At 42.8% G+C, this 23,588-nt stretch overlaps 1 protein-coding gene across 8 annotated transcripts in view; it reads right to left on the bottom strand.

The window, feature by feature from the left end:
- Positions 1-7,364: 7,364 nt before the first annotated feature.
- Positions 7,365-23,588, bottom strand: part of FGL1 (fibrinogen like 1) — a 170,934-nt gene continuing 154,710 nt past the window's right edge. For all 8 annotated transcript variants that reach the window (XM_073583647.1, XM_073583646.1, XM_073583651.1 and 5 more), the window contains one exon: positions 7,365-11,496. In XM_073583647.1, coding sequence (XP_073439748.1) covers positions 11,337-11,496 — 160 coding nt within the window. In that variant the 3' untranslated portion in view covers positions 7,365-11,336. The remainder of the gene's footprint in view (positions 11,497-23,588) is intronic.

Here is a 23,588-nt window from a genome sequence, read left to right on the forward strand (position 1 = left end):
ACTACTACCCCTAATATCCCACATCATCCCGTCAGCCAGAGCCACCGGACAACCACCACTAATATCCCACATCATCCCGTCACAGCCGCCGGACTACTACCACTAATATCCCACATCATCCCGTCAGCCAAATCTACTGGACTACTACCCCTAATATAACACATCATCCCATCAGCCAGAGCCACTGGACTACTACCCCTAATATCCCACATCATCCTGTCAGCCAGAGCCACTGGACTACTACTCCTAATATCCCACATCATCCCATCAGGCAGAGCCACCGGACAGCTACCACTAATATCCCACATCATCCTGTCAGCCTGGAGTCAAAACCAGAGCGCTGAGTGGAACTGTCCTAACTTCCATACTGGGGATCCCTTTAAGAGAGGCCTGGCATCAGAACCAGAGCGCTGAGTGGTTTGCCCTGACTTCCATACCAATGATCCCTTTAATAGAAGCCTGAGGTGAGAATCAGAGCACTGAGGGATTTACCCTAACTTCCATACTGGAGATCCCTTTAAGAGAGGCCTGGGGTCAGTACCAATGCGCAGAGTGAATTTTCCCTCACTTCCGTACCAAGGATACCTTTAAGAGGGGACTTGGGTCAGAACCAGAGCGCTGAGTGGTTATGCCCTAACTTCCATACCGGGGATCCCTTTAAGAGAGCCTGGAGTCAGTACCAAAGGATTTGAAGGCAATTTCCCTGACTTCCATACCGGGGATCCCTTTAAGAGAGGCCTGGGATCAGAATTAACGCCCTAAATGGATTTGCCCTAACTTCCATACCAGAGATCCCTTTAAAAAAGGCCTGGGGTCAGTACCAAAGTGCAGAGTGGATTTGCCCTAAATTCCATACCAATGATCCATTTAAGAGATCCTGGGGTCAGAACCAAAGCGCTGGATGGATTTGCTCTGACTTCCATACCAATGATCCCTTTAAGAGGGAAGATGTGACTATCAAATGGAGGATGCGTGATGTGTATATGGGCACGAGAGGGGGGATTCATTTTTGTCATGCTATCTCTGCTCCTTTCAGGGGGGCAGACGATGGCTGAAGCTTATGTTCCCAGGGATGCTATATTTCTCCCACCATGTCAGTGTCTGCTGAGGTGTTGTCAAGTGGGAAAACTGTTGGTCATAGCAACCAATCACAGCTCAGCTACCTTTGAACAGCTCTGGTGAAATGAAAGATGCTTCTTGATTGGTTGGTGATACACACATTCATTTTTATATATAGAGATTAGTGGTGACCGAAACACCACAATTCTGGCTTTAAGATTTCTTTGTTTCATTTTAGATTTTGATAGATCGGACTTTTACAGATTTGACAATACAAAATATGTGTATTTTGTAAATTTTCTTGTGTCTTTACTTTTCAAATGGGGTGAGTGATGTATATATAATGTAAAAAAATAAATATAAAAATAAAATAAAAATATATACTATAGTTTGATTATATTGTAAAATTATTTATTTTTTTACTTTATTTTGTAGTCTCCTTGGGGACTTGAACCTGTCCTGTGATATTCTTATCGCTTGTTCTATATACTATAACACAACAGTATTTTAGTATATAGATACAATCATTGTCTTTTGTGATGTCCAGCCTGTGCTGAAGTTACACAGAAATGCCTACATGACTGTCAAGTCGAATTTTAGCAAGTCCCAGACTGCCATCACAACCCATTGGCTCCCCGTATTTGCTTTGTGGGGAAGTGAAGGGAGTTGCTATGGATGCACGGAATGCTGCACTCACTGGACTGCAAGCCTTAATTGATGCTGTCAAAGAGTGACGTCAGCATACAAGGGGTTAAGCCTAACTCCGATTGCTGCTGTTTCTGGCAGCTGCTGCTTGGGTAACACAGCTGGCTTATCCAGGAACAGTGTGGGCTCAGCTCAGCAGGGCTGTGGAGTCGGAGTCGTGGAGTCGGAGTTAGTTTTGGTTGGAGTCGGAGTCGGTAGAAATGTACCGACTCCGACTCCAGCTTTAAAAAAAATGTATTAATATTTCAGAATTGAACTTTCATATGAATTTTATAAATGTTACTCAAATATATATGTTCTATCAAACTATGAACAACAGTGATAAGCAGTTCTGCTGGAGATAGAGACATTTCTTACTTCTTGTGTGTCACTGTTCTCCACTGCCCTTATCTAATCTTATACTTGGTTAACCTCATGCTGCCCCAGCCCCCCTACTTACAATGTATGAAACTGAAAGTGAAAATGTGTTGCAAATTCTTAGTAGTAAAGCTCCTCCTCTAGACTAGATCATACTAGGTGTGCGTCTTCCAAGCATCTCACAGCTGCCTGCTACTCAGAAGAGGAAGACTGTAAGAAGTATTATCCTTTCAACAAACTTTGCATCAGTTAACTGTGAGTACATGAGGAATAATAACAGTATTACTGACCACTATATCAGTTGTACGACCTGGCAATAATTTTGTACAATTGTTTTTAGGAAAAACAATTGTCATTTGGATTGTGAATGCAGAATTAAAAACCTGAGAATGTCAAAGAAGCATCACATTAAATCAGCTGTATTTGAACATTTCACCATCACTCAAAATAGAAAACATTATGTCTGTCAGTGTATGACAAATGATCCAGACGAAAACAAATGCTGTGAAGCCAAGATGAGTGCATATTCAGGCAAAGATAAAAATGCTCCTACCAGAGCTTCTAATCTAAAGAGACATTTACAGCGCTTTCATTCAGAAGTACTGAAAGCAGTGGATGAGAAAGACTGCATCCAAACCAATGAACCAGTGCCCAGCTCTTCCAGCCAAATAAAGGAGCAGAGAACTTTGCAGCCATCAGTTGCAAGATATTTTGTCAGTGACAAAGTTACTGTGACAATGACAGTAGATACATTTAAAAAACAGATCATAGAGCTTGTTGTAAAGGATAGTGTGCCTATTTCATTATTTTCACGACCAGCTTTTATGTGTCTGAATGGGGAAATGGCCCGCAAGCTTGGTGTTTCTCTGGAGAGAGAGAGTATTAGAAAATTAGTAATCGAAGAAGCTTTTAAACAAAAGGAAGAACTTAAAAAAACTCTCAAGGGACGCTTTCTGTTTCTTAAAATGGATGCCTGCACACGTCACAGAGTGAACTATTTTGCCATCAATGTCCGATTTGTTTGTGACAAAAATGAAATAGTTACCAAGATATTGGCAGTAAAAGACACCAAAGCTCATCACACCAGTGAGTTTCTCCAGGTCTTGGTGGAAAAGGTTCTGCAAGTCTATGAACTTAAAAAAGAGCAAGTTCTTTCTGTCGTAACTGACAATGCTTCAAATATGATAAGTACTATTAAGCTAATGAATGAGAGTAATGATGGTGACCAGCAGCTAGAAGAACATTCTGGGTCCACAGACACAGAAATGTTTGAAATAGAGGATCACAGTATTGTAACTGAGGAGCAAACTGAAGTTGCTTCAGATGAACAGCAACATGATAGTTTAGATGATCTTGTTGAAACTGTGTCAATATGTTCTTTCATTCATCACATGCGCTGTGTTGTGCATACGCTACAGCTGGCTATAAGAGACAGTCTGCAAGAAGGACATGCTGCTGCACTGATTGGCAAGGTGAGAAAATTGGCTACTGTTGCCAGAACCCCTAAAGTTGACTCAATTTTCAAGAGACGTGCTGGAAAAGGGGCAATTATTGATCAAGCCACACGATGGGGCAGTACTTACTTAATGATTCAGCGCTTGGTTGAACTGAAAACCTTTCTTGTAGACATGGCTAACCCTCAACTGACGCTAAATGAAAGTCAGTGGAATCAGGTGACTGAGCTGGAAAAATTGCTAGAGCACCCATTTACAGTGACTAAAAAATTACAAGCAGAGGACTTAACTCCAGGTATTTTCTTAAAGGAGTGGAAGAACCTGATGTTTCGCCTGTCCCAAAGAGGAGGGTTAATTGCAAGTGGCATTGCTACATCAATGAAACGGAGAGAGGAGCTACTATTACAAAATAACATTCTTTTGGCAGCTGTTTATGTAGACCCAATGCGTCGGATTCTTCTAGATGATCAACAGCTAAGTAAAGGAAAAGAAGCTCTGTTTGAAATAGCAGTAAGGATGAAAGGGTTGCAGAACAGTCAGGAGGAACAAGAAGAATTTGGTTGTCCTGCCACATCTTCACCCTCATCATCAACTGATGAAGAATTTAATTTCGAAAAATATTTGGATCACAAGGACCGTGCAAAGCGTTCCCGCATAGAAGAAGAGTCATCCCCATCAAGGAGCACAGCCAGTACATTTCAGAAGAATTTTTCATGTGCACTAAAAGAAATTGAGAAATTTGACCGTTCATCAAAAATAACAGTGCAACAAGCGATTCCTCTGTATCCTGACAATTGTCAGAGATGTTGCCCGAGTGGTTACTGCTTTGCCACCAACACAAGTTAGTGTAGAGAGGTTGTTCTCTGCTCTCAAAATAATTAGATCAGATTTGAGGGCATCCATGAAGGAGGATCTGACAGAGGCAATACTTTTTCTGAGGACAAATTTATAGATTTCTTCTTATTAACTGCATAAAAGTGTTTATTGCATATTTACTTACAGTTTAGAAAAGTTTATAAAAGTTATTTGCTATATTCTAATTGTATTCTAATAAATGTAGTTTTTGCTCTAAGTGGTCTGATTACTTATATGATGGTGAGAAACTGAATAAGCACGATGTTTAATATTTTACAACAGTAAATTTGTTGTTATGAATTGGCCATTTATGAAGGAGTCGGAGCTGGAGTCGGAGTCGGAGCCTGATAAAATCCAGGAGTCGGAGTCGCAACTGTGGCTTACCGACTCCACAGCCCTGCAGCTCAGGAGCTCACTGCAGACACAAGCTCCGGACATTGGATGTACCAGTATGTCCAATGTCGGTAAGTGTTTAAGGGGTTGAACAGTGTAAGCATTACTTTTCCTTAGGCATGTGTCATGGTCCACTTTTGGATCTGTGGAAGATATGGATCTCAGATTAAAACTTTTTTCCTTTCAGGCCATCGGGGGTTAATGTCAGCTTTTTTCCTCCGCTGGCCTGCTGGTGTAATTGCATTGCTGCTGGGTCAGCTGATGTGGGTGGTGACCACTCCCACATCCTTTAAAAGGTCACCTGATGCATCAGCTGACTGTCAGTATTAGTTCATTCTACAGCGACCAAGCTGCATGAAGGAGCTCTCTGGGTGCAGTGGTGCTTTGCTGAGTTCGCTTGTCAGGTGCTTTACTCTGCTGGCTGTGCTTTGCAGCAGAGGGAGCTGTGTTGTATTTTTTGTTTACCCTGTCCCATTTTGTGTCTGTCCTTACCTTTTGTTGTATTAGTGCAGCGGTGGGACCAGTGCTCTCACTTGCCAGTTCCCTACTTAGGGATAGGAGCAGGCCCAGTGAGGGATTAGGTATCCTGCTCGGCAATGGGGTGAAATAACCCATATAAGGATGCTAGTAAGATCAGGGCACTTCCTCAGGTGAGTGCAGGAGGTGTCCATTTCCCCGGCTCCCTTTCGACAGGACCCACCGTTGTTAAAGTTTCCCTGGTGTTCCCTTGTGTGTTATGCGTCGATTGACCGACCTTTCGTGGGGTCGTGTCACACTGCTTCGGTCACATCGTGACAGCATGACTAGTTCTACGATATCAAATTGAGGCCTAGTCACAGGAGATCACCTCTTGGCTGGTCAGCACTGACTCCTTTCGGATTCGTTACTGACCATCAGAGCTGCCTGTGACAACAGGAGAATTTTCATCAATTAGTTATTTTATAACAGTTAGCCATAACTAAATAGAAGTGTCTACCCCTTTAGTACAAGTTGACTGTTTTATATTTTTTAGATTCTAAAGTCAAAACAAAGTAATATTTATATAATTGCACAATGAGACATGAAGGATTTATACATAGTGCTGTCTGTCACTCACTCTACCCAAGTTTCTTACCTGACCTAACCAAAATGGAGTCTAGAAAACAAAATAATAATAGGGTAGATGCATAATTACAATAATGTAAGGTTTATTACACATAGAAGCTTCACATGACTGTTCTTCTGTAGTTTGTTGCTGTGCTATGGCTCTTTAGTCTGTTTTCTGTAGTTTGTTCCTGTGCTTTGGCTCTTTAGTCTGTTTTCTGTAGTGTGTGACTGTGCTATGGCTCTTTAGTCTGTTTTTCTGTAGTTTGTTCCTGTGCTTTGGCTCTTTAGTCTGTTTTCTGTAGTTTGATACTGTGCTTTGGCTCTATAGTCTGTTTTTCTGTAGTTTGTGACTGCACTATGGCTCTTTAGTCTGTAGAACACATTGAAGTCAAGTTGTTTATCTCCATGATCATAAGGAACCTCAATAGAGACTCACTATATCAGGACCCAAGGACCTTTTTGTCCACGAAGCTCTGGAAACATGGAGAAATCTGACAACATACATGTAGTAAATATTCACTGTAATATTAATTTCTCAAGGTTATTCACTGGTCAACATTTACAGATACTAGAAATGGAGCTGGATCCACAAAAATCAGAAGTAAAGGTGTATGCTCACTTGTGACAGATTCGTAAACTGCTGCCAGTGAAAATTTGTTCTACCCATCGCAATAGGTTTCTGAAACAAATGCGTGTATTTCTACAATCAACATACAGATTTACAAGGAAAGAACCAAGATGTCTGCAAAATATCAGCCACAGGTGAGCATGTTCTAAGGTTCTGCGCTGCAACAGCTGCATGAAACCAAAACTATGAGAACATATGGGGGCAAATGGCCTTATGATTTTAAAGGTAATACCACAGTTTTACATGCAGAATCATGCTGTGATACAGTCTAAAGCTTTTCTTTCATTTTTTCCAGCCTTTATGCTTAAAAGGAATATCAGCAGGTTTATGCTTTGTGATTTGAGGAAAGCATGAGGTTGGGGCTGAGACACAGATTCCAGGATATGTCACTTATTAGACTGTGTGCTGTTGTTTCCACAGAATTAAGCTTTTATCACCAGGAGATTATCATTAATGGATTGCAGAGCACAGGAACCCTGGTCTGACCAACACCCTCCTCTGATTAGCAGCTTACTGTCACTAAACAATGTACACAGAAAGCTGTGGTGGGGGCAGCGGCAGCTTTCTCAGCTTTGCTTCATGCTACATCTAAAAACTTTGGATGTGTCACAACTGCTGCACCCAGTAAACTATGTTACAACGTCGGAATCAGGGTTTCTTTTCCTGCTCTCAGATCAGGTACCAAAAACCTGGTGACTTTGAATAAAAGTTTTAGTAAAACAAAAACAATAAAAAGACCCCCTAAATGCCAGCAAACTGTGGTGTGTGAACCTGGCTTAGAGGACACTGCTTGTGTTACTAGCACATAAATAAAGGATGCACAGGTGTCAGTGAGGATCCTCATTTATTTAGGAAGCTCCAGGGAGCGCACTCCTGACATAGAGAAAATGGATTGCTCCCGATTGTCCAAAATGTTACGAAATATTGCTGTTTTCAGAAATGGACCTTTTCTCTGGAACAATACTTTTTTTTCACACTGCATCATTTTATACACTGCGTTATGTTCCATTGAAGCGGTACTCCTATCTCATACATTTATTGCATATTCATTGGAAATATTCACTGCTCTCCACCTGTGAGGCCTCATTGGTGGTAGCTACGTCTACTGTACAGTTATGATGTATCCTGCGGATATGCTACACATGTGTAGGACGGGAATACCCCTTAAATAATCAATAACTTCCCAACCGCTGAAAAAAAGTCTAAACATTTCCGAGGCATTTCAGCATATTAGACATATTTGTGCGCTTCTGTAACAGGTACAAATCCCGACCACACAACATCTTGGGAGCTGGGATGTGGCTTGTACTGGCACTATGGGTGCACAGCTGAGCCTATAATACACTTATACGATACTCGCCAAAGTGGAACTTTTAGCTCTTTTGTCTGCAGTCTACCCTGTCCACATGTTTGCATGCTGTCCAAAACTTAAAGGATAATTTCAGGGATTTTTTTAAAATTATTTTTCCCTTTGTTAGATATCATGTGTGTAGATACCATGAAGGTAGTAACATACTCACACCGGTCACCATGTTCTCCTGGTTTCCCTGTACTGGTGACCTGATGCATCACACAGTGGTTGCTGTATGGATCGGAGGTCGCGTTTTACATTTTCTCAGTGGAAATGTGCAAGTCTGTAAGGCTGAGAACGAGGCTATTCTATTATTGAGTCTCATAGACTTACATTGAAAGCGTAACCGCAGCTCAACACAGTGATCCAGCAGTATACACTATATACAGTGATCCAGCAGGTTACAGATGGGGTCACGTGGTGCTGGCGAGGACCAAAGCGCTGCTGAAACCGGAAGAAGAGGGTGACTGAATATCTTACCATTGTGCAGACGACTGTATTATCAGTCTGAGAGAAAAACATTGGATCGCACCAGGACCAATGTTATTATATGGCTCACCACACATGTCAGATTATTTCCATAGACCGTACCAGTCCGAGGAAAACATTGCTGCACGCCTGAATTTGATCTGATATTGGAATCACACTCTGCCATGCAAGTTAATGAGTCCATTGAAAACACCAGAATGCACTCGCATGGCAGCTGAGTGCAGTATGATTTCCACTGACTGACAGAATGGGGAAGATGGAGGAGACTTTTTTTTTCTCCTTCTTCTCCTCATCCCAGAGAATTGGATCACACTATGATCACACTCTATTCAGAATTTCATCAGTTTGCGATTTGCACAATCGACTCGATTTTCTCGGATGAGAGAATATGCGCTAGTCTGATAGCTAAGAAAGGGATAAACAAAAATGCTGGAGTGGTCCTTTAAATGGTAACTCCAATGACTCCTAATTATTAAAACAAACAGGTTGTTGTGATCATTACATTTTCATTGATATCAATGTAGCTGTTGGCAACAGGTAAGGCTTTTATCTCCAATCCCAGGTCCACTAAACCTATTGTACCTTCAATCCCAGGTCCACTAAGCCTATCGTATCTCCAATCTCTGATCTAGAAAGCCTATTGCATCTCAAATTCCAGGTCCACTAAGCCTATTGTATTTCCAATCTCTGATCCAGAAAGCCTATTGTATCTCCAATTCTAGGTCCACTAAGCCTATTGTATCTCCAATCCCAGGGGTCCACCAAGCCTATCATATCTCCAATCCCTGGTCCACCAAGCCTATCATTCCTCCAATCCCAGGTCCAGTAAGCCCATCGTACCTCCAATTCCAGGTCCACTAAGCCCATCGTACCTCCAATCCCAGGTCCACTAATCCTATCATACCTGTAATCCCAGGTCCATTAAACCCATCGTACCTCCAATCCCAGGTCCACCAAGCCTATTGTATCTGTATCCTCACAACAAAGGTGATCTCTGTAATGGAAATGTCCGCCTATTACAAGACTCAGTGGCCAGAAGGAAAACTGCAAGATTTTGAGAATTTTTTGTATATACAGCTTTGGCAAAAATTAAGTGACACTGCAAAATTTGCAGTTTGTCTGATTTTTCTCTTTATAGGTATATTTTTGAGTAAAATGTAAATTGCTCTTTTATTCTATAATCTACTGACAACATGTCTTCGAATTTCCAAGCACTTAATTTTTGTATTTATTTTCACAAAATGAGAAATGGTCAAAATAACAAAAAAATGCAGTGCTGGCAGACCTCAAATAATGCTAGGAAAACAAGTTCATAATCATTTAGAAACAACAATACTAATGTTTTAACTCAGGAAGAGTTCAGAAATCAATATTTTGTGGAATAACCAAGATTTTTAAAAACAGCTTTCATGCGTCTTGGCATGCTTTCCATCAGTCTTTCACACTGCTTTTGGGTGACCTTATGCCACTCCTAGTGCAAAAATGTAAGCAGTTCTTCTTTGTTTGATGGCTTGTGACTATTCATCTTCCTCTTGATTACATTCCAGAGGTTTTCAATGGGGTTCAGGTCTGGAGATTGGGCTGCCCATGACAGGGATTTGATGTGGTGGTCCTTCATCCACACATTGATTGACCTAGCTGTGAGGCATGGCGCATTGTCTTGCCGGGAAAACCAGTCCTCAGAGATGGGGAACATTTCCTGAGCAGAAGGAATCAACTGTTTTTCCAGGATAACCTTGTATGCATCTTGATTCATACGTCCTTCACAAAGAATAACCTGCCCAATTCCAGCCTTGCTGAAGCATCCCCAGATCATCACCGATCCTCCACCAAATTTCACAGGGGGTGCAAGACACTGTGGCTTGTACGTCTCTCCAGGTCTCCATCTAACCATTAGACAACCAGGTGTTGGGCAAAGCTGAAAATTAGACTCATCAGAGAAGATTACCTTACTCCAGTCCTTTATGGTCCAATCCTTATGGTCTTTGGCAAACTTCACCCTGGCTCTTCTTTGCTTCTCATTGATAGACTTTTTTCTAGATTTACATGACTTGAGCCCTGCCTCTAGGAGTCTGTTACAAACTGTTCTTGCTGTGCACTTCACCCCAGCTGCAATTTGCCATTCCTTTTGTAGGTCACTTGATGTCATCCTGCGGTTGCTGAGTGACATTCGAATAAGATGGCTGTCATCCCGATCGGTGCAGAGTCGTTTTTGCCCTCTGCCAGTCTGTAGCTTTGTTGTCCCCAATGTCTGCTGCTTGACCTTGTTGTAATGGACAGCCATCTTAGAAATTTTAAGGATGGAGGCAACATGATGCTCACTGTATCCCTCTGCTAGTAGAGCCAGAATTGACCCCTTCTTTTCCTCACTCATGACTTTTCTTTTCAACTCCTTTGGCATGCATAAAAGTTATTTTTTCATTCCTATTACTTTTGGGATATTACTAGCACTTGTTTTGCCATTCAGCTTGTCCTATTGCAAGAGGATCGTGAACACCACAGCAGGGTTTTTTTTATACTTTCCTTTGTTACATAAGATTTGGTTCAGGTGATCACCTAATCAGAAGCACATTAAGTAGAATGAGGGGAACTCTGATTGGAATTCAACTGACACTTGAATGGAATGGTTGTCAGACATGTAGAGAAGCTGATTTTTATAAAACTGTGCAGTGGTCTCTTCATTTTTGCCAGAGCTGTATATAGTGATGTAGAAAATTAAGAGAGCAAACACCAAAAAAAGTCAGCTTGAATTTAACCAGTAAGTCATTCAATGCCGATATGGAGCTTGGTGCGCCAACATCTATCTGATGCGTACGACCAGCTGTAGAGATGTACCAGAAGTATAACATTACATAATGAATATAACAAATGTTAAAGCCGAGGTAAAGGACTGTGTAGACTTCTACAAGGACTTAACATAGTGTCGCTGTAAATAACAGATAAAAATATATATATATATTTATACAAGATTTGGCTCAAAGTTTACGGATCTAATCTTCATAGCGACGTATTTCAGGGAATACCACCATCCGTGCCATGTGTACCAAATAACTCCGTCATCTGTATTAGACGTATATGGTCCTTTGTAGTAGAGGCCGTTCAGGTTGGTAGAGTGACACCTGGTGGAAGCAGTAAGAAGTCATTACACACAGAGATGAGACATGATTTAAGTCACACCATACTTTCATTTTCCCTATCATTTTACCAACAATTTCTCACAAAATGAAAAATATATGCTCTATACCTTACCGGTGTGTGCTGTACATATAATACCACCCCTTACCTCTAATATTATACTTATCTCAGGGAGCCTTTAGGGACGATTCACCACTCCTTTTAAGTTATGTTTCCATGGTCAGTAAACGTGCGAGTTGGACTCTGCGTACATCCATAGCGTCCAACCCGCAGCGGCCAGATGTTACAGCATAGTGGAGGGGATTTTATGAAATCCCAACTCCACTGAGCGTGCAGGGACGTCTCTGGCTTCCCTGCGTAACCGCACATGCGGCGCATCTTTCCAGACCGCAGCATGTCTATTTATCTTGTGGAGAAGCTCCGTCTCCGCAAGATAAAGTCACCCGTACAATGTTTAGGATGCGGTGATTCCGCACGGTTCAATGAAAACATGCGGAATCACTGGCTTTCAAAATCCGGCAGCGCTTTGGACGCAGCACATGTCCGCTCCGTTCAAAGCACTGCAAAGCGTGGAAATATACAGTTACATGTTTTTTTTCCTGAATAAAAATGGTCCTAATGACTTTTTATTTGCAGCCCCCCTTTTTCTTTTTAGCTTCACCATTATGGTTATTCAGATTGTTCTGTCTCCAACATCTAACTTGTTATCTCTGATTATTTGTTTTGCATAATGCCGCAGGTTATTAGTACGAATATAGAAATCTTGCATATTATCTTCATTTTGTCTGTAGTGTTTTGGCTCCCTCTAGCGGCCAGAGTCATGTTTACGGTCTTATTCTCTATTTTCTATTTCTTGTGTCTTATTCCCCCCCCCTTTGCAATGCATTGTGGTAGCTCAGCCTCTATTTCCGTCACCCTGCACTCAAGAAGAGACACCTCCATTACAGTCTCCTTGCAATTGCATTGCCGAATAGTGTGTCGTACCCTAGGTCAGTTACTAGTTTGCAAACCTTCATGCACAATGTATAACATGTGTAATATGCATTTCTGCTGTATCATGCACTCAGAGGTGTATATAGGTTTTCTGGCACCCGGGGCAAGAATTCGGTTCTGACCCCCCCACCACCACCATCAGCACACATGCGATTTGCACACTTAGTCATGTACTGACGAGCCGCTCTCACTAATGCTCTCAATGGTCAGTGAAAAACTGAGAGAAGCAGGAAGAGAAGCTCATTGTCACAGGACCACAAAGTATGAAAGTGGCATATGAGTGAAGTGTCCATGTGATGACTGCTGGAACCTGCAGAGCTGAATCCTGACATTGCAGCTTCTGAATTCTCACAACGAATGCACTGCACACTTTTAGAATTCTCCCTTGCCTGTGGACAGTCATGTCAGCACAAGTATGTAATTTGCACATACTTCTGGCCACATTCCGACTAGTCGTGCCCGGCCCATTCATTTTCATTGAGTGAGGCCACACATGTCTAAACAGCATGTGACTGCATGTATGTAAATTACCGGCACCAGAGTGCAGTGAGCACTGTGAGAATTCAGAAGTCTGCAGGCACATAGATTGACTGCAGACTCATCTCAAACCTGCACAACCCCTTTAATGCTCCTAACATAAATAAAACATGAAAATCAGTCAGTATCACAAATAACATTTACATCCAGGTACCTTATAGATGACGTCTCTGGAGTCATTTTACTTCTTTTCTTCATCTTGTCCAGACCCCATGATGAGTTTTCTCATCCATAGCCGTCTCTGCAGATTTCCATCTTCTTAGATCTTCTGCAGCAAATCTCCATATGATGCCCTTAAAGATAGAAGTGTCATTATAATGCTCCTGAATAAAAATATTTTCAGTATGCTGAGCCCCTGAATAAATAATTGCCCCTCACTATATTGTCTGCACAAAATATGACCCCACACTGTCCCTCTTATGGTACATGGTCTTCACACTGACCTCTGCTTTCCATACCGGCCCCCCTCTTCACAATGTCTTTTCATACTGTATCCCCCCTATAGGGCCCAGTCTTTATACTGTGTCAACACACTCCCACTCCTTGGTACACTGTCCCATCCTGGCTGTACCCTTACACTGTCTCCCCGTGGTATGCCCCCACTACTCTGTTTCTTTTCTGTGCCCATTAACTTTACTCCCCCCATAATGTCTCCTCACACTATTCCCTTCCCTCTTTATGCTATCTCCTCTCACATCCCCCTGTTCACCATACTGTCTCCTCATATATTTACCTCCTCACTTTCTATACTGCCTGCTCACACATACCCCTTACACATACTCCCACTGTGTCTGCACACATCCCATCACCCTCACTCCTCGTACTCTGTTCACATACATTTTTCACATCGCTACTCATACTGTGACCGCATACATTCCCCCGTTCGCTCCCCATATTGTCTGCACCCATCCCCATCCCCCATACTGTTTCCTTGCACATACCCCCCATTCCCCCATACTGTTCCTTGCACATGCCCCTCATTCCCCAGTACTGTTTCCTCATACATGCCCCCATACTGTTTCTTCGTACATGCCCCCCCATTCCCTCATACTGTTTCCTCGTACATGCCCCCCATTCCCCCGTAATGTTTCCTCTTCCTTCCCCACCATTCCCCCATACTGTTTCCTCGTCCATACACCCCATTCCCCCGTACTGTTTCCCCATCCCTGCCCCCCAATCCCCCATATTGTTTCCTCATCCATGCCCCTCATACTGTTTCCTCATCCATGCCCCTCATACTGTTTCCTCATCCATGCCCTGCATCTCCCCCTTTGCTCCTCATTTTGTGCCCTCAAATCTCCCCCCACACATTAAATCCCCCATCCCCACTACAAATCTCCCCCACCCATTAAATCCCCCCATCCCCACTCTAAATCTTCCCCCACACATTAAATCCCACCATCTCCACTCCAAATGTCTGACCACACACATTAACCCCCCCCATCCCCACTCCAAATCTCCCCACACACATTAACCCCTTTACTCCCAAGGGTGGTTTGCATGTTAATGCCTGGGCCAATTTTTACAATTCTGACCACTGTCCCTTTATGAGGTCATAACTCTGGAACGCTTCCATGGATCCTGGTGATTCTGACACTGTTTTCTCGTGACATACTGTACTTCATGTCAGTGCTAAAATTTCATTAATATAACTTGCGTTTATTTGTGAAAAAATGGAAACTTGGCGAAAAGTTTTAAAATTTTGCAATTTTCCAACTTTGAATTTTTATGCCCTTAAATCACAAAGATATGGCACACAAAATACTTAATAAGTAACATTTCCCACATGTTTACTTTACATCAGCACAATTTTGGAACCAAATTTTTTTTTGTTAGGAAGTTATAAGGGTTAAAAGTTGACCAGCGATTTCTCATTTTTACAACACCATTTAATTTTTAGGGACCACATCACCTTTGAAGTCACTTTGAGGGGTCTATATAATAGAAAATACCCAAAAGTGACAACATTCTAAAAACTGCACCCCTCAAGGTGCTCAAAACCACATTCAAGAAGTTTATTAACCCTTCAGGTGCTTCACAGGAATTTTTTGAATGTTTAAAAAAAATGAACATTTAACTTTTTTCACAAAAAAATTACTTCAGGTCCAATTTTTTTATTTTACCAAGGGTAACAGGAGATATTGGAATGCAAAAGTTATTGTGCAATTTGTCCTGAGTACGCTGATACCTGATATGTGGGGGGAGAACCACTGTTACGGCACATGGCAGAGCTCGGAAGGGAAGGAGCGCCGTTTGATTTTTTCAACGCAAAATTGGCTGGAATTGAGATCGGGCACCATGTCACGTTTGGAGAGCCCCTGATGTGCCTAAACAGTGGAAACTCCCCACAAGTGACCCCATTTTGGAAAATAGACCCCCAAGGAGCTTATCTAGATGTGTGGTGAGAACTTTGAACCCCCAAGGGCTTCACAGAACTTTATAACGTACAGCCGTACAATTAAAGAATCATATTTTTTTCCACAAAAATGATCTTTTCACCCCCAATTTTTATTTTCTCAAGGGAAACAGGACACCAAAAGTTATTGTGCAATTTGTGCTGTGTACGCTGATACCCCACATGTGGGGGTAAACCACTATTTGGGCGCATGGCAGAGCTTGGAAGGGAAGCAGCGCCATTTGACTTTTTTGGCTGGAGTTGAGATCAGACGCCACGTTGCGTTTGGAGGGCCCCTGATGTGCCCAAACAGTGGAAACCCCCCAATTCTAACTCCAACCCTAACCCCAACACTCCCCTAACCCTAATCTCAGCCCTAAACCTAACCCTTACCCTAGCCCTAATGGGAAAATGGAAATAAATACATGTTTTTTAATTTTATTATTTTTCCCTAACTAAGGGGGTGATAACGGGGGATTTGATTTACTATTTATACCGGGTTTTTATGTTTGGCAGCTGTCACACGCTAAAAGACGCTTTTTTATTGTAAAAATAGTTTTTGCATCACCACATTTTGAGAGCTATAATTTTTCCATATTTTGACCCACTGAGTCATGTGAGGTCTTATTTTTTACAGGACGAGTTGACGTTTTTACTGGTACCATTTTCGGGCACGTGACTTTTTTGGTCGCTTTTTATTCCGATTTTTGGGACGCAGAATGAACAAAAACCAGCATTTCATGAATTTCTTTTTTTTTGGGGGGGGGGGGCACTTACACCGTTCCGTGTGTGGTAAAATTGATCAAGCGGTTTTATTCTTCGGGTCAGTACGATTACAGCGATACCTCATTTATGTCATTTATTTATGTTTTGGCGCTTTTATACAATAAAAACAATTATATATAAAAAATAATTATTTTTGCATCGCTTTATTCTGCGAGCTATAACTTTTATATTTTTTCGCTGATGATGCTGTGTGGTGGCTTGTTTTTTGCGGGACAAGATGACGTTTTCAGCGGTACCATGATTATTTATTTAAGTCTTTTTGATCGCAGTGTGCCATGGGTTAATGTGCCGGGGGTGGTCCGTGACCGCCCCTGACACATAGTGCAGGGTGTCAGCTGATCGGCTGACACCTGGCCACGATCAGCGGCACTCTGCCTGGGGGGCGCCGCTGATCGCTATGATGTAATATTCCATCCTTGGGACTTAGGTCCCAGGTCACATGGATGGAATATTATGTCCAATGTAGGAAAGGGGTTAAATCCCCCATCCCCACTCCAAATCTCCCCACACACATTAAATCCCCCATTCGCACTCCAAATCTCCCGACACATTCAACTCCACATCCCCCATTCCAAATCTCCCCACACATTAAACCCCCCATCCCCACTCCAAATCTTCCCACACTTTAAAAACCCCCAACGCAACTCCAAATCTCTCTACACACATTAAATGCCTCCATCCCCACTCCAAATCTCCCCACACACATTAAATCCCCCCATCCCCACTCCAAATCTCCCCATACACATTAAATCCCCCCATCCCCACTTCAAATCTCCCTCCACACATTACATCCCGCCATCCCCACTCCAAATCTCCCCAAACTCATTAAATGCCCCATCCCCACACACATTAAATACCCCCATCCCCACTCCAAATCTCCCCATCCACATTAAATTCTCCATCCCCCTTGAGATCTCCACACACACACAATACTTAATCTTCGGTGTCTTCAGCTCCACTGGAGCACTTACCACCAATGTGCGCCTCTGCGGCGCTGGCGAGTGACGTTAGCAGCGTGATCACATGATCTGATCACACTGCTGGTGTAGCTCTGACCCAGTGATCAGAGCTTCAATTGTACTCGCGTCTGTAAGACGTGAGTACAATTGATCCCTGGGAGTCGACACACTCCAGCTTCTCTGTGCCGGCAGTCAGCTTGACCAGTCCAGGGGGTGGCAGAATGCAGCCACCAGGGGAGACACTGTGGACCTCCGCATTAGGTGGCCCGACTGCACCCCCCTGCCAGATGTGCCTGGCAGCACCCCCTAGATACGCCTCTACATGCACTGATTGTATGCCTTATGATTGTTTACAGTTTCACAGCACCAATATACTATCCCATTCAATAAAAGCACAGACTAAACCACAGTCTCCTTATTGGACCCTGGTATAGCGGTTTATCTGCCTGTATAGCTACATGGGCCTGCCTCATTTACGGAGGACAGAACAGTGAAACGACAGCCATCCAGCTAGTTAGATTCAAGTCACCAGCTACTGTCATGATCCATGCTTAGGTGGTTTTTGCCCCCGGTGGCCATTAGGATTATTGCACTGTTGTGTCGTTTGTTCTAAGTTTTCCCTTGGTGGTGGTGATGAGCGTGATTGCACTCTGTTTCTTTAGTTAAGTGCACATGTTTATAATGCAGGTCTGATTGCTGGCTCTGCTATAAATGAGTCACAGGTGTTGCAATCAGCGTTGGTGATAGTGTTCATTTCCAACCATCCTTGGTGGAGAAAGAAGCTGGAGAGAGCTCCTTGCAGCACGGTCAGAGCCCTGGTGTGGATGGAGTCAGAGGGGATTTCCTTGTAGCTTTGACAGAGCTTGGTTGCAGCGATTCAGGAGGAGAGCTGCATTCTGGTGGTGGTCTCTGTTGCCAGGAGCAAGTGCAACAGAGTAAAGGTAAGTGGCATTTCCCCGTTTGTGTTTTTACTTCGTGTGTATTAGTACAGCGGTGGGGCCAGTGCCTGCGCCACCCAGCTCCCTAGCAAGGGATAGATGTAGGGTGTGCTAGGGCGACAGGTATCCTGAGCGGCGCCGGTGAGGAACCGGCATAGGGAACATTAGGGACACTGACTCAGGGGAGTGCAGGAGGTCTCCACATCCCCTGTCCCTATCGCAGGGCCCACCGTTGTAACTGTTTCCCTACTCCTTGTCTTGTTGTTTTAGTTACCGGCCTGCGACCAGTGTCACACAGGACTGTATCACGTGCCGCGTCCTGTTGTTTTAGTGACCGGCCTGTTGGTCGCGTCACACAGGACGGGTCCACGTGACATCTACACAGAGACTTAATACAGCTACAGCAATCTCTCCACAACCAAGCATTCCCCCAAAACACCATGTCCTAGAAGCGACCTAGAAACCATCTGCAGAGACTTTGAAGACTTAGGCAAGAAAGTGAAAGAACTGGGAGCGCAGGTGGTATTCTCTTCCATCCTCCCAGTGGATGGCCATGGAACAAGGAGGTGGAATAAGATTCTGCAGGTGAACAACTGGCTACGTCGATGGTGCCGTCAGCAACGATTTGGATTTCTGGATCACGGAGTGAATTACTTATACGATGGACTACTTGCTAGAGATGGGGTGCACCTTACGAAGACTGGAAAGCATGTATTTGGAAGTCGCCTTGCTACACTTGTAAGGAGAGCTTTAAACTAGAACAACATGGGAAGGGAAGCAAAAGACCAGAAAAAGCCATATCCTGACAAATGCTTTTGAGAACTCTGCTATTAGAAGTGGAAAGGAAGAACAAAGACAAAAGAATCTAATTAATAAAAATATTGGAGAAAGAGAAACCAATCACAAACTAAAATGTTTCTATACTAATGCACAAAGCATGGGCAACAAACAAGGAGAATTGGAACTACTAACACAGGAAAAGAAATATGATGTCATTGGAATCACTGAAACTTGGTGGGACAATACACATGATTGGAATACAAGACTAGAAGGATACAACTTATTTGCAAGAAACAGACTTGATAAACGAGGAGGGGGTGTCGCATTGTATGTTAGAAACGCGTATATCTGCACAGAGATTGAAGCTTCAGAGACTGGGAGTTCTGTGGAAACTGTTTGGGTAAGAATACAAGGACAGAACAATGGAAAGGACACCATTTTAGGCATCTACTACAGGCCGCCTGTGCAAGCTGAAGATATGGATGAACTCTTTATGCATCAAATGGCCAAGTTCTCCAAAAAATATGACATAGTTGTCATGGGAGATTTCAACTATCCAGACATTTGTTGGGAATCTCTCTCAGGCAAAACTAACAGGTCAAGGAAATTCTTATCCTCTCTTGCTGACAACTTTATCTTCCAAAAGGTAGGGGAGAAAACAAGGGGAACTGCTACCTTGGATCTAATCCTTATAAACAGGGGGGAAATGGTTGAGGAGGTAAAAGTGGCTGGGACCATAGGAGGTAGCGACCATGCTATTTTAGAATTTTGGATAACTAGAGGTGGAAGACCTGTGAAGACTCAGACGTCAAGGTTAGATTTCAGAAAGGCAGATTTTAAGGGATTCAGAAAGAGAATTGGAGGGATCCAATGGCTGGATATCCTTAAAGACAAAAATGTCCAGGAAGGATGGGAAATCTTGAAAAATGAAATTCTCAAAGCACAGTTGTTAACAATTCCGAAAAGAGGGAAGAATAGGAAGCATTTAAGGAAATCAGGATGGATGAACACAGAACTTAAGCACATGCTAAAAAGGGAGAAAAAATGTTTATAAAATGGAAAGAGGGAGGCATATCTAAAGAAGAATATAATGCTGTCTGCAGAACCTGCAGGGCACAAATCAGATTATCTAAAGGTGAAAATGAATTGAGGCTTGCAAGAGATGTCAAAAGCAATAATAAAGGATTTTGGGGATATGTCAAAAGTAAAAGAAAAGTCAAAGATGCTATAGGATTTTTACAGGATGAAAATGATGAAATGGTAAGACCAGATGTTGAGAAGGCCGAACTTTTAAATTCCTATTTTGCATCTGTTTTCTCTCAGAAAGGAAATGTAACATCAACTGTTATTCACTGTCCTATTAAGGGAATAGAAGAATCCAGGATATCTATAACCAGAAAGATAGTGAGGAAATACTTAGCTAACCTAAATGAATTCAAGTCTCCAGGTCCAGATGAATTACACCCCAGAGTACTGAAGGAGATAGCAGAAGAAATTTTTGAACCCCTCTCCATAATCTTTGAAAATTCTTGGAGAACAGGAGAAGTGCCAGAAGACTGGAGAAGAGCAAATGTTCCTATCTTCAAAAAGGGGAAGAAGGTGGACCCAGGCAACTATAGGCCGGTGAGTCTGACTTCTATACCAGGAAAGATCTTTGAACAAATTATTAAACAACATGTATGTCAATACCTGGATAAGAATGAAGTGATTAAACAGAGTTAGCATGGGTTTGTAACTAATAAGTCATGTCAGACTAACTTAATTTCCTTCTATGATGGTATCACTGATTGGGTGGATCAAGGAAATGCTGTAGATATAGTATATCTTGACTTCAGCAAAGCATTTCACAAAGTCTCTCATACAATCCTTATTGAAAAAATGACTAGGTATGGAATGGAAAGGCAACTGTTAGGTGGATTCATAACTGGCTTAGTGATCGGACCCAAAGAGTGGTCGTAAATGGCTGCACATCCAGTTGGAAGAATGTCTCAAGTGGGGTACCACAGGGCTCTGTCCTGGGCCCTGTATTGTTCAACATCTTTATCAATGATTTAGATGAAGGAATTGAGGGTAAACTGATTAAATTTGCTGATGACACAAAGCTAGGAGGGATAGCTAATACTAGAGAAGAGAGAGAGGATTCAAAAAGATTTAAATAAACTGGAGAAATGGGCAGCAACTAACAGAATGGTTTTTAACAGGGAGAAATGCAAAGTACTACATCTGGGCAATAAAAATGAAAAAAAGCATATACAGAATGGGAGGAATAGGGCTAAATGACAGCCCATGTGAAAAAGACTTGGGTATACTAATAGATCACAGACTGAATATGAGTCAACAGTGTGATGCAGCAGCAAAAAAGGCAAATGCAATTCTAGGATGTATTAACAGAAGCATACAGTCTAGATCACGTGAAGTCATTATTTCCCTCTACTCCTCTTTGGTCAGACCTCATCTGGAATATTGTGTCCAGTTTTGGGCACCACATTTTAAAAAAGACATCAACAAACTGGAGCAAGTTCAGAAAAGAGCGACCAGAATGGTGACCGGTCTGCAAACCCTGTCTTATGAGGAAAGGTTGCAGGATTTGGGAATGTTTAGTTTGCAAAAGAGAAGACTGAGAGGAGACTTAATAGCTGTCTACAAATATCTAAAGGGCTGTCACATTGCAGAAGGATCAACTTTATTCTCATTTGCACAAGGAAAGACTAGAAGCAATGGGATGAAACTGAATGGGAGGAGACACATATTAGATATTAGAAAAAACTTTTTGACAGTTAGAGTGATCAATGAGTGGAACAGGTTGCCACGAGAAGTGGTGAGTTCTCCTTCAAAGTCTTCAAACAGAGGCTGGACAGACATCTGACTGGGATGATTTAGCGAATCCTGCTTTGAGCAGGGGGTTGGACCAGATGGCCCAGGAGGTCCCTTCCAACTCTACGATTCTATGTTTCTATGATTCCTACAAATCACACAGGACAAGATCTGTTACTTCTGTTACCTCGAAGACAACATCCATCACCAGTGCGGTTGCCATTGCCTGCGCAAATGATGAAGCCACCAAAATGCGAGCAGGCTTTGCTGACCAAGAGATGCAACTTAAATTAGAGAAAGCACGCCTAGATGACCAAGAAAGGTCACAGTTAGAGAAGACACGCGTGTTTGCCGCCTTAGAAAGCTTAGCAGCAAAAAGGGAAGCTGACACCACCCTCGCCGAAGCAGAATCACTAGAAGCCGCGCAAAAGCCTGAGCTGCATAGGCGAAACAGTATGCTGAGTCTTCAGTTTTCACTGCAAGATTCACCACAACGCACATCTCAGTATGTTAATGAACTTCCTGATCCAAACTATGACCCTGAGCCGATACCAAAATGAGAACATGACATCTCCAATAAAGCAAGCAAGAGCCATCATAAGGCTGAGCTCCAGGACAGATACAAACTCGAAAACGTGGCGCGAAACAACTCTGCTAATGCCTACTTTGCCCCTCATCAGGTAACCAACGTAAATCACCTTGCTGACACATCGTACATCAGACTGAAGCAACACAACACCAGTTGGCGCCACCCAAAGGATACTAACAGGTAAAAAACGCACCTCACATCACTATCAGGGCGACCCATCACCAGTTTGCCAAGGGACTAATGAGATTCACTGATCAAGCTGAAGGTTACAGAGCTTGGAAAGCTTCCTTCCAAAATGTCGCTAGAGACTTGGGGCTACAACACAGGGAAAAGATAGACCTCTTAGTCAAATACCTGGGAGAAGAGTCAGTCAAACATGCAGTAAGGATCAGAGAAATTAATATAAACTGCCCTGAGACTGGCCTCAAAGAGATCTGGAACACGCTGGATGAGTGTTACAGCTTAGCAGAGGTAATAGAAAGAGTCTTGTTCAAAAGAATCAATTACTTTCCTAAAATATCTAACAAAGGTTTCCAGAAACTTTCGAGAACTAAGCGACCTGCTAATGGAAGTCCAAGTTGCCAAATACAAAGATGACCTACAGGGATTTGCATTCTTCGACACAGCAAGTAGTGGTGTTAACCCTATAGTCCAAAAGTTGCCCTACAATATACAGGAGAGGTGGCTCACACATGGTTCCATGTACAAATACAAGCACAGTGTTCCATTCCCTCCCTTCTCCGTTTTGGTAGACTTTATATACCAACAAGCAAGAATTAGAAACGATCCCAGCTTTGACTTAGCAATATCATATGCCACACAGTCACCAGCTGCAAATCCACGCAGAACGTCTGTGGCAGTGCACAAGACTTGTGTTTCTTCTCCAGGTTCTAATCACAGGTCTGCTGGCTGCTCCCAATCAGAGACAAAGATGCAGGACCCTGACAAGCTGTGCCCGCTCCATCGGAAGCCTCGTCCACTCCTGAAATGCAGAGACTTCAGAGGAAAATCTATGCCAAATCGCAGAAGCTTCCTGAAAGAAAACGGTACCTGCTACAAGTGCTGCTCATCCACAACTCATCTCGCTACGGATTGCAAGGTCAATGTAAAATACACAGAATGTGACACCACAAATCATAACATTGCTCTACACCTTGGCCCAGCTCCATAGAGTACTCAAAACACACCAGCTGACAGTGAGTATGACAGGGAGGAAAGGAACACTGCTACCAGCTACGCCAGAGATCACTTCACAATGTACAGAAGTCTGCAAAGGGACAATAGA

Source organism: Dendrobates tinctorius, unplaced genomic scaffold (assembly GCF_039654945.1).
Source record: "Dendrobates tinctorius isolate UK_male_01 unplaced genomic scaffold, ASM3965494v1 ptg000079l, whole genome shotgun sequence".
Taxonomy (NCBI): domain Eukaryota; kingdom Metazoa; phylum Chordata; class Amphibia; order Anura; family Dendrobatidae; genus Dendrobates; species Dendrobates tinctorius.